Source organism: Podarcis raffonei, chromosome 2 (genome assembly GCF_027172205.1).
Source record: "Podarcis raffonei isolate rPodRaf1 chromosome 2, rPodRaf1.pri, whole genome shotgun sequence".
Taxonomy (NCBI): Eukaryota; Metazoa; Chordata; class Lepidosauria; order Squamata; family Lacertidae; genus Podarcis; species Podarcis raffonei.
The window spans coordinates 45433566-45445813 of NC_070603.1; the positions used below are offsets into that span (position 1 = coordinate 45433566).

Below are 12248 nucleotides of genomic sequence, written 5' to 3' on the forward strand. Positions count from 1 at the left end.
ACACTGTAATTTACAGTGAGCCCAATATTTGTTATTAACCTGTCAGGTTGAAATGTGTTCTAATTTTGAACCCAGTTATAATGTATGTGTGTTTTCAGGCCTATGTATTTATGTGTGCGTATTTCTATATAAAAACATTGCTTAGACATCAATTATACAGTGTTGTAAAATGTAGCATCCAATGTATCTGTGGCTGCACACACAACTATCTTCCTTAAAGAATGAGTAGCAGAGAAAATAATGTGATTCTGAATGCATGAACACCACCAACAAGGGCTCACCAGCCAAACATAAGGTCTGAGATGGCTGATATTGGGAAAAGTACTCAGGTCCAAATTATTTACCACTTTATATGCTAGTACTAGCACATTGAATTGGGCCAGATTTCTAAGGTTTGGACACTTTAACTTTACCAGCTTGAGTTTCTATTCCCCAGCATGTCCAAATTTCATTTTCAGAACAATCAAATGTTGTCTCCCTCTCAGATTTTGAAAGCCTCTTTCCTTTATTTCTTTGGGTTACTATGTGATTCTGATTTCCCGAAATAGAAGACCATTTCTTTTTACATTACAATGTAAACCTGCTGATTTTATATCTGCTTGGCCCACCTTTGTTTCACTGCTCTGCCATGCTTCTTGCCTGCATCAATGAGGGATTTGTTAAGTGCCACACAAAATGGCTGGCATTCCACTGGCTGTGCCAGCCTGGATTAAGGCACACTCACTGCTGTAGTTATATAGCTTTGGAGAGGCACCTACCTATGTATATTATATATATAGGATTACTATAGTGTTAGAATTCAAAGTGTAGCAGCCATTATTTTATAAACAGTAACCATCTCTCTGCCCTGCCTTCCAAACACAGTAATTCAGTACCAAAGGCTTGAGGCTGGTTCACACGACATCTCTTCAGACCACTTTGCCACACAAGAGCTCCAAGTCACATTTGATCTAGCACCTGAAGCTAACATGGTGGCAGTTGTGGAAATGGTCTTGTGTAAGCTAATCAAAGCATATTTTGCCAGATGTGTTTACCAGAAGTTATCCTGGTAAAGATTCTCTCCAGCTGCACAGTTGTGTGCTTCTGTCTTAAATTTCTTTGCATACCAAGGTACCACTAAAAGAACAGAGGGAAGACAAGTTGCAAAAGTAGCTTCCAGACATACCTGATTAAAGAATCCTTTCACAACTTGTCTTTGCTTAAGGTTTGTCTCGCCATCAAGATTTGATGTCTCTACGTGACAGATCCCCTTCTGATCAGAGGTGTGGAGCAGCAGGATGTCCGCAGGGACGGTCTCATTACATTGCAGCTGCACAAAGTCTCCCACTCGTACCTCTTCCCAGCACGTCTCAATGTAGGCTTTTTTCTTCCTGTTATGAGAAAAGACACCACAGCTGAATGGCCTGTGACAGGTCCATCAAGTCACAGAGCATCTCTTTTCTTTGTGATACAGGAGTGGCTGGTGAAGTGGTTCAAACAGAATGAGGAACAAATTCATTTTTATTTTTATTTGCATTTTTATGAGAAATTTTGTAACTGACATTTCCCAGAGCAGTATGTGAACTGAAGTATAAATATCCCTTGAAATTTGCATATCTCTGAATTTTATGATGCAGGCCTCCGGTGTGTACCAAAATGCACCTACTAGGGGGAAGTGTGCATATCTATACATATACTAGTGAAACTAGCATACAACAATTCACTTTGTTAGGGGAAATTGAGTGCAAAAATGTGCATGTTAGTTAAAATTACATACAAAAAAAAATGTGTGTACCTCCTTGTGACTGTGATTTTATGAACACCTTTTAATGTTGTGTTTTTAAATTGCTGTAACTTTATGTCCTTTTTGTCCTCAAACTTTATGGTGAAGGATGATGAATTTTCATGAAGATTTTTTTAAAAATTGCTGCAGAAATGAGAACTGAATTTAACATTAGGAAAATGACAAACTGAGGGAAACTGAAATTGGCATATTCACCCATCCCTAGTTGAAGCCAAATGTTTTACTTATTGATCACAGACATATAATAAGTACAATAATGTATATTTGTTTTTAAAACACTTGAATTATTTGGCCAAAATTCATGATAGCAGGTGATAGATGAGCACCTCTGAAGAGGGTGTTCCATAATTGTTCCATAAGTGCAACAGAAAAATCTCTCTTTCCTGTCACTACTTGACTAATCCCAGAAGGGCCATTGATGATTATTTTAATGAATGGGCAGATTTGTATGGGTACAACAGCCTTTGGGATATTCTGATATTCAGCTTTATATAACTTTACAGGTCAATGCCAGCACTTTCAATTGTACTTGGAAGCATATAAGAAACCAGGGAAGATGTTTAATACCAACAAGATACCGGTAGATTCCATATGTTTAATCCTAGTCAATTATTTGGCTGTTGTGTTTTCAAGCAAGTGAAGCTTCTGAGTAGCCTTCAAAGGCGCCACCAATTCAAAGGCACCCCCAATTCTCAATGATGCACTGTAGAAGTCTTCATAGATTCGCAATTGTTGTTGTTTAATCGTTTAGTTGTGTCTGACTCTTCGTGACCCCATGGACCAGAGCACGCCAGGCACTCCTGTCTTCCACTGCCTCCCACAGTTTGGTCAAACTCATGCTGGTAGCTTTGAGAACACTGTCCAACCATCTCGTCCTCTGTCGTCCCCTTCTCCTTGTGCCTTCAATCTTTCCCAACTTCAGGGTCTTTTCCAGGGAGTCTTCTCTTCTCATGAGGTGGCCAAAGTGTTGGAGCCTCAGCTTCAGGCTCTGTCCTTCCAGTGAGCACTCAGGGCTGCTTTCCTTAAGAATGGAGAGGTTATCTGCTACTTGCTAGGAATTGATTCATGTGAAAAAGGCTTCTGCAGAGCCTCTCCCACTTGGTTACCCAAACAGCTATGGGGTGATTGGAATGGCTGCTTGGTACTGCCTAAAAGCCACCAAGTTTTCAAACAATTCTGAGGTATTTTAGAGGTACTGTGGCAGGTATCTTTCTCCACGGCCTGGTCTCTTTCTTTAATCTTCCATTTTGTGTTCAGAACTTGTTCACAATCTATGTCCCTAAGCTGGGAATTTGTAACAGGAAATAAATTAAAGTTGGTGATCACAGACATAGCGGTTATGACTCTGACGTCTGCTGAAAAGGGAATAGATTGCACTGAATCAATATTTCCATCAAGAACATGGACAGAGAACAAAATGCGTATTTGTTTGGAAAACAGAACTGTGATGAAGGATCGTAAATGCTTTAAAAGATAGGATTAGAGACTCAAATGATCTTGATAAATAGGAGAGTTAGCCTGCAATCGATACAATGAAGACAAATGTGAAGTATTGCACTTCGGGAAGAAAAATGTTTCCACTTTGCTTGGCATACTTGAAAGTCCTGGATACAGTAATGACAACAAAGTGTTGCATTCCAAGCAAGTTGCCTGGGTGCAAAGGAACTGACTGAAAGGGACTCTACCTTCCCTTCTTTCCCCCTGCACCCTCACCATGTGCCCTCAAAATCTGGTTCAAGGGCAGATTTTTGGGGTGCATGGGGGCTGCAGCAAGGAGAAGAGGAAGGCGACATCCTGTTGAACAAGGGTTTCCTTATGTAGTGTTAAATTCCCCCCGTAGAGACAGAGGAACACAGGAATATAGGAAGCTGCCTTGTATCGAGTCAGATGATTGGTCCATCTAACTCAATGTTCTCTCTACACCAGGGGTGGGGAATCTCCTAATTAGACTTCCCAGACCCAATCTATTTACTGCCATTTTATTTATGATTACATTTCTATCCTGCTCTCCCCTCCACCAAAGAAGCAACCCACACACCTGCACCTGGTGTGGGAAAGTCCAAACCATGGCTTGAAATGTCAATCTGTGACTAAAAGGAAGAACTGTTAAGTGTGCTCCCTGCTCTTTGACAACCACGGCTTGAGCTGTACAGTGTCTTCCTTCACAGATGTAGCTTGAATTCACACAAGTGAGAAATCTCCAGCATCTGAGATCATGGTGATATCAGGGAACTGACAGGTGGGTGGATGTGCCCAACTGCAAAAGTGGTCTGCAGAGCACAGGGGAGTTTCTTATCTGGTCTGCTGGCCAGATCTTGTCTTCCACTTCTAGTCTCCACTGGCTGTGAGTAATTTTGCACAGCAGGGATTTCTCAGATCTTATCCTAGAGACCATTCCCAGTCATAATAGACATATATACTTGTGTTTAGGATTTGCTCTCTAAAAACACTGTTACACTAGATCAGGCATCCCCAACCTTTGGCCCTCCAGATGTTTTAGACTACAATTCCCATCATCCCTGACCATTGGTCCTGTTAGCTAAGGATCATGGGAGTTGTAGGTCAAAACATCTGGAGGGCCGCAGGTACTGGCAGAAGGTGATGGCATTAACTTGCAGAAGTGCCTGAAAGGTAGTGAAATGGATGCCAGGTCCTTTGGGGAGTCTTTTAGCAGGAGAGTGAGGAAAGCACTCTTTGCACATACTGCATAGATCATTTCTTAGTGCCAGCATAGGTCCATGCAGGTGCTTCAGATCGTTCTGTACAGATCCAAAAACTACCAGCTAAATGATGAGGAGATCCATTGTACTTACAGGAAGGCACTGGAATATTGCTAAGTGTTGCAGAAGGTCTACCTCCATCTGCTAATTGTGGTGTGGGCAGAGTCCATATGATTTGTGGCAGTATAATGTAAGAACTAGTTCTTCATCCTGGAGGTCCAGCTCCGAGGGCCTTCTGGTGATTCCCTCACAGCGAGGTTACAGGGATCCAGGCAGAGGGCCTTCTCAGTAGTGGCGCCCACCCTGTGGAACGCCCTCCCATCAGATGTCAAGGAAATAAGCAGCTATCTTATCTTTAAAAGACATCTGAAGGCAGCCCTGTTTAGGGAAGTTTTTAAAGTTTGATGTTTTACTGTGTTTTTAATATTCTGTTGGGAGCCGCCCAGAGTGGCTGGGGAAACCCAGCCAGATGGCCAGGGTATGTATAAACAAACAAACAAACAAACAAACAAACAAACAAACAAACAAGAAGAGTTTGGATTTGATATCCTGCTTTATCACTACTCTAAGGAGTCTCAAAGCAGCTAACATTCTCCTTTCCCTTCCTCCCCCACAACAAACACTCTGTGAGGTGAGTGAGGCTGAGAGACTTCAGAGAAGTGTGACCAGCCCAAGGTCACCCAGCAGCTGCATGTGGAGGAGCAGAGACGCAAACCCGGTTCACCAGATTACGAGTCCACCGCTCTTAACCACTACACCACACCACAAATAATAAATAAACAAACCTTGGTTTTAAATTTAAAGGGAACTCCAAGTTTGCTCCAGAACCCAATTAGATTCGCAACAAGGAGCCATGTTTTCTCTCTCTCTCTCTCTCTCTCTCTCTCTCTCTCTCTCTCTCTCTCAAAAAAAAGGTTGGATCCCTTGGAATCTCCAGCCCATTACAGTAGACCTTGTGGGCATGTGAATGTGGTCTTCTGAACGCACTGTCACCTTATTCCAGGTGGGTAAGAAACACAATGGGTGGAAACTGCAGGGCCAAGTAGGCTGTCTTGAGATCTGGACTCCATACACTGGCTGCACCCGTCTGCCAGCGCCAACGCACAACTCCTACACTGTGCTGTTGTGCCAATACGGTTCTTTCCTGCTGTGCTGAGAGCAATGTCAGACGTTCAAAATGATGTTTTCAAAAGTATTTTAATCATGAAAATAGGGAGGGGAATATCTTATACAGAAGCATGTTTAAACATTGTCTGTCGAGAGTTGGTTGTGGGGAGGGAGGATTTTCTCTGACCCACTTTAGGCATAGCAATAAAAGCAGAGGGTGTGTCATAGTTCTTGATGAAAGAGGCACCTGCTGCCTCTGTCTGGGGAACAGCGCATTATTTCCACCTGCTTTTCTGCCAGGGAAAGAAAAAGTACGAGGCTCTCTTGCTGATAAATGAAAACAGCTAAATTAATTCATCGCCTGGAGTGATTTGAATGTCACAGCGTGTCTGTTATTATCATTATGTGAAGTACCTGCTCCCTTTAGGACTCAGCTCTGGTTAGCCATTGCTCAATGGAAGCCGTGCTGCGCAAGTCGCTCAGACCAGTGAAGATGATCAAGAGATCAGGAGAGCGAGACACTCTTCTCCAAAGCAACTCCTAGTGCCCTGTGACAACTCGCTTCACACTTGGGGTGGCAGTGCTGTAAAAACTAGCTACAAGCTTGGAGCGTGAGCCAAAATAGCTCACCATGCTGGAGATGTTTCCTGCTGACAAGCCAATGCTTGAGGTTAAACATTAGAATAAATCCCGTCGGAGCAGCTCTGCAATGAAACAGACGAGCTGTTCATTTGTCCAAGAGCATGCCAGGTGCAAGGGCCTGTGTGTTCTGTCTCTGCCCCTCCACCAACGAACTGGCTTACAGGGTTCCTTCTTGCGTTCAGGAACCCTGATCACAGAGCTTTCCAGAGCTCACCAAGGCTTGTCAGCATTTTCAAGTGAATGTGCTTTCAAGGCCTCTTCATACCTTGCCATTGAATGCAGCGAAGTCAGGAACAGATGAGCTGGGGTGCATAGCCTTGTGCCTCCAACATAATGTCTGACAGGGTGAAACTTCATGAGATGTTTCCAGAATGGATGGGCATCTTTTGGGAATGGTTTAGGAGTGGAGGCTTTGGTGACTCACAGCTGTTTCATTCTGTGATGCAGAAGCCACTGTTCGGTGGTGCTGTGAGGGAGCCTCATGCCCTCCCAAGAGATTAAAAGGCATGCAAATACGGAGCTGGGTAAATTGACTTTCTGTGAATGGGTGCTGGCATCTGTCTTGGGAGTCAATGGAGGAATACACCTTTGTGGGTGAGGACAAGCTGTTGGAAGGTTGCAGTGCCTGCTGTGGCTGTAGAGACTGATGCAGGTGAGACATGTTTTGTTGCATCTCGGGCAGATGAAGGCATCCAGGTGTGTTGCTGCAGATGCACCATGGCATTTCTTCTCTCTTCACTCCTCCCAGCAGTCATTCCTCCTCTGGACACTGCTATGGATACATGACTTGACTGCCTGACTCCAGGCACTGTGGTTGTCTGCAAGGGATTCCCACATGATGTTGCCAACTTTCATGTCATGTTTGCAGACATCTTTGTAACGCAGAGTTGGTTTGCCAACTGGCCTGGTGCTGGAAGCCAGCTTCCCATAGAGCATGTCCTTGAGGAACCCTGAGCCAGAATCTAACTCATGCTACCCCAGGATAAAAAACATGGATCAGAACCTTGCTTAATATCCTTGTTTGTAGTCAGAAATTAACCACATTTGTGTAGTTTCCTATACAGTAGTTTAACACAGCCTAGAAGCGTTCTATTATGGTGTGTACAAGAAGGAAAGAAGTGTGCAAAACATCACTTATTTTTGGTTTAAAAGAGGATGGTTTATTAGTATGCCGTGTCTGAACTTGGGCCAGTGACTTGCTCTAGACCACCAAATGAGCTTCAAGTACAGATCCATTTCTGTTTCTCTCATGCACACAGTCACACACTGCTTCCATTGACTGCACATATTGGCTTCAGGTTAACACATCATGTCAGCCTAACCCACCTCACTGTTGGAAACAAAAAACATAACCCAATGAAAGTTCACTTCTTCACCCAAGTCAGTGTGCTGCACAGAAAGCACTCATTTCTATCTATGATCACAGACACACACACACACACACACACACACAGAGAGAGAGAGAGAGAGAGAGAGAGAAAACCTAAAGCACTGAGAGATTTTAAAAGCAAGTCCAGACAACTTGCAGCAACTTATCCTCAGGCTACAGCTGCAAATCGGTACAACGCACAGCATTACAAATATACCCCATAAGATACACAGTGTGCATTCATAAAACTACCTCAGTATATATTGATACCATTCAATCTGCAATTTATATTAAGTTAGTTTGAAAAGTGGTACAGGGGCATAGCCCTGAAGTAGCTGTTTTTCAAGAAAACCAGGAAAACTGCACCACATAAAAATGACTATTGCTTAAACGATAATCCCAGGATACAGTTCAGCTGGGAAGGCAAATAGCTTTCTTGAGGACAAAGTCTCAATATTATTATTTTTTCTGGGGGGAGAGAGGATTTTGTAGAGCCGTGTTAGTTGATGAAAGACAAAAGAGGCCTTTCTGATATACTCCTGTTCTCTTATTAATATTAATCTATGAATCAACTTTCACTGAAGTCTCAAGGCATTTATAACAATGCAATAAAAACAACTAAAATAGGTTTTAAAGCAACATAAAAATCAAGATAGATTTAAAAAGCATTGGTGGGACTAGATAATCCACAGGAGCCCTTCCAGCTCTATGATTCTATGATTCACCAGAGAGCCTCATTAGCAGAAACCCTGCAGAAGACAGCTGCTTGTGCAATGGGACTTTCTTCCCTGTCCTTCCCCCTGTGCACACCCTAAAATTGGCTTGGGTGGGGCGGGAGAATCCCTGGAACAGTGTGTGGGAGGAAGAGAGGCGGTATCATTTCACATGGCAAGTTAAAATGCTTGTACATTCGAAGTGCTTGTCATAGTGTGATGCTAAATCCCACCATACACATATAAACAGCCAAGGCAGAGACCCACTCCCTCCCTTCAGCTAGAAAAAGCCTGTTGAACCAAAGATGCCTTTAATTATTTCCAGAAATTAAAAACAGTGAGCACCTGTTGCATCTCAACAGGAATGCTGTCCCACAAAAACGGGGGCAGCAACACTGAAAGCCCTGGCCCAAGTTGCTGTGGAGTGGGCTTCTGATACTCTAGGGCATTCAAGGAGAGGCTGTCTTGCAGAAAAGCATCCTACAGTGACCTGCTGAAGCTGCAAGGTCACTAGGTACCGTCAGGATCATACACGGAAGTTGCCCTCCCCTGCTCCTTCTTTCTTTTTCAAGCACCAGTGCCACTTTGGCATTCGGTGATCAAAGGTCAGAATATGTTTCTTTGTTATACAAACAAAAGGAACATAGATATAAGGAAGAACAAATAAAATGCAAAGCAATTTATGCTATAAAATAAGTGGTGTGATTTCCGCAAAGGGAAAGATCTAGACCTTTATTTCCCCCTTGCGAGAAATGGTTGAAAGGAACAAGAGTTAAGAAGAGAAGAGGGAAATGCTATGTCTGAAAAATCGGGGGAGTCAGTAGAAAATTCTTGAGTAGAATACAAATAAAGAAATTGGGAATGAAAGGAAGAGGGGTTATAGAAGGAAGGCTGTTAACTAGTTACATAGAAGCCCAATCGCCTCTTATGTACTGAAATTGCTGAGGCTGATATACCACACAATAAGCCCCCATTTCCTTTGTATGGCTATCAGGCCCCTTAAATGCTACCTTAGCTGAGCGGAATTGCTCTCCATGGCCCAACCACATGCACAGCAGGGGCCAAAAACAGAGTCCCAAACATAAGATTTGTGTGCGGTGCTAGGAGAGGGGAGCTATCAATTCATTTAGGGTAGAAGAAGCACACTATTGGCCCTTGTCCACCCAGGATGAGTTATTCAAATGTTACCCTAACCACATAATGGGAAAATGACTCCCATGTGGCTGGGTTAACTTTAAAGGGACTCAGTTTCTGCCTCCAAAATGGTGTTTTTGTTATTTAGCTGTGCTTCACTCTGAGGTCCCAAGGTGGATTGCCACAATATACAATATTAAAAAATGGTTTAACAGCAGTTTACAATCACAAAAATCGAGTGGGTCCTAAAATATACATCTTAGGTGTGAACATCCGGAATAAAAAGGTGTGTCTTCAACATTCAATGAAAACTTATAGTGAAGAAGGGTAGCACCACATAGTGGACACTGCAACAACCCAATGTGGAAGTTACTCAAGTATGGAGTCCAGTGGTTAAGTCATTTCTGTCCAAATGGGGCTGTAGATGGTGAACCAACCAGAGGTGGGGGAGAAAAGAACTTCTAGCCCCTGAAGCAATCTGAGTCTCCTGTAACAGTGTTGAATTCAAGCTGCATCTTCTTCCTTCCAGGGAACTGCTACCCCATTCAGAAGAGGCCATCTCCCCACCTCCTGGACATGAGAATTTGGGATGCACAACACTTCTGTCTTTTCACTGCCTCTGAGTACTGGTCTAATAGCTCAACCACATTTCCTAATTCCAATGGAACAAAGAGACAGAGCTGGGGGTCACCTGCATACTGATGTCTCTTTACTCCAAATCTCATGGTGGCAGCTCCCAGCAGCTTCAGACAGATGTTAAGTAGCAAGGGGGACAAGATGGAACATTGCATTTCTCTGGGTGTCTCAACCCAACCTGAGCAACACCCAGACTCCCTAGAACCACCTCGATTCTGCTCAGGCATTAGCCTTTGCCTGAACCCAGTGCACAGCCCTATAGAAGACTATAGTCCTCTTCTATTGTAAGGCAAGTAGGCCTAGATTTTTTTTTTAAAAAAAGAGGTAACGGGAAGGCAATCAATCCAGACATGTGCAATAAATGCTTCAGCGTAGTTTTCCAGAGGTGAATGACACTCCTCAGTCATTAAGAATCACACAGCCCATCAAATCACACAGCCTCTTAAGTTTCATTCCTTACCATAGAAACTATGCTGAAATTTCTAATGCACATGGAAGGTGTTTAATTTTATCTTTTTCTTTTTGCCCTCATGTTTGACAGGGAGCATTGCCTCCTACTGTTCACAAGATACCAGACTGACCAATTCTAAAGCCAGATCTTCCCACTTAATCCTGACCACACTGTGCCACAATCAGACACTGGATACACAGCAGAAAATTCTTGCAGGGCAAATAGCTCAAGATCATTCAAGCTTGTTTTGAGCCAATCTAAACTGAAGTTTTACTATCCTTGTAGGTGGGACAAATTTGAGATGCAATCTTCCTTAATATTTTAGTAACTTGAAGATGCGAGAGAACAGAATTTCTTTCAGAAATTGGAAGACAGTTCTGTTTTCATATTTCTGATAGAGTTCTAATGTGGTGATGGATAATGTAGATCTCTGGCATAAAAGAGACACTTCTTCTCTCACTCACTTCCTGATTTGCAATAAGCATGGTTTGTTATTTGGTCTGAAGTTGGCAAATTAGGTTACTGTAAACCATTGTTCACTTTCAAGCCAGAATGGGAAGCCCAGTTCACAGTGCGGTTTCCAGTTCTGTATGAAGGCAAATTATTTTGGGCATTAAATCTCATTTGCCCTGTTTGGATGTATTGGAAAAGGATTGTATCCAATTTAAGGGTAGGCAACACATTCCGTCATTGCAAGAATTTCTACTCATACAATGGAACTTCCCCCTCTCTCCTCCCATTGAGTGTACCCTAAATCCCTGGAGCAGGAAAGGAGAAGGAAGGAAGCTACAATGCAGAAATCATTGCACTGACAGAATGTATTGGTTGGATGCTGCCCTTGCTATGGTTATAAAGCACCAGGAAGTAAGGAAGAAAACTGGAGCACGTAAGACGAGGTAGAGAAGCAAACATTTGAGCGTAAGGCCTTCCTGGCCTAAGCATGGCTTAGCTATGATGCCTGCTCTGGGGTACTGTTTCCACTCATGTTATCTTTGGAATAGTACAATAAAAGTAATGAATAGACCAAGAAACCAGGAAATGAACTACAAAAAAATCCCTGCTCTGATGTGGTTGACAACAATTTCAGCAACTCAGATTTTTCCAATACGTCCTACACAATTAACAATATTATTTTTCAAAAGGTTGAGGTGTAAGGTTGTAGCACCTTATGAAAACAACAATTCTCCCCTTTTACCTAAAGTAAGAGATGAGATTACTAGAATTTTACAAAGCAATCATGCACAGAAACCAGGAAACACGTTGTTGTCAGGCAGTCTCTGAATTTGCCCCCTTTCACTGAATGCACTGCTTTTACTAATACTAGAAATACTTAAGAAGAACACTTTCCTTCCAAGTTGTTGTGAAACTAGAAATGTTGTTTGTGTTTCTGAATCACAGGTCAATTTTTAGCCAACAATTCTCTGGCAAAAGTCTGAGTGTGCAGGGGGACATTTCAGTCCCCTCCAGATATAGTTTTTATTGTGCATTCATGCTAAGTTATGGTGATCATGCTATTGGAGTGGTCCCAATTTCCATGCTGTTTGTACCAGCAAAAGTATTGGGCCATACTGCTTCATTTCCAGTCAGTGTACACACCCTGTAACCTACTGAAATTCCATAACTTTTCATACTACAAATATTCTGGGCATTTCTTTGTCCCACTTTTGCTATATTTTTGGGAAAGCATTGTAAA

The 12248-nt window shown here is 42.7% G+C and overlaps 2 protein-coding genes across 2 annotated transcripts in view; both read right to left on the reverse strand.

Moving 5' to 3' along the window:
- Positions 1-12248, reverse strand: part of SLU7 (SLU7 homolog, splicing factor) — a 252508-nt gene that overhangs the window by 106903 nt on the left and 133357 nt on the right. The gene's annotated exons all lie outside the window — the stretch shown is intronic.
- The window catches only part of ATP10B (ATPase phospholipid transporting 10B (putative)), a 153918-nt gene that overhangs the window by 48164 nt on the left and 93506 nt on the right, over positions 1-12248 (reverse strand). Inside the window, exon 7 of the mRNA XM_053368548.1 lies at positions 1166-1370. Within this exon, the coding sequence (XP_053224523.1) occupies positions 1166-1370 (205 nt within the window). The remainder of the gene's footprint in view (positions 1-1165; positions 1371-12248) is intronic.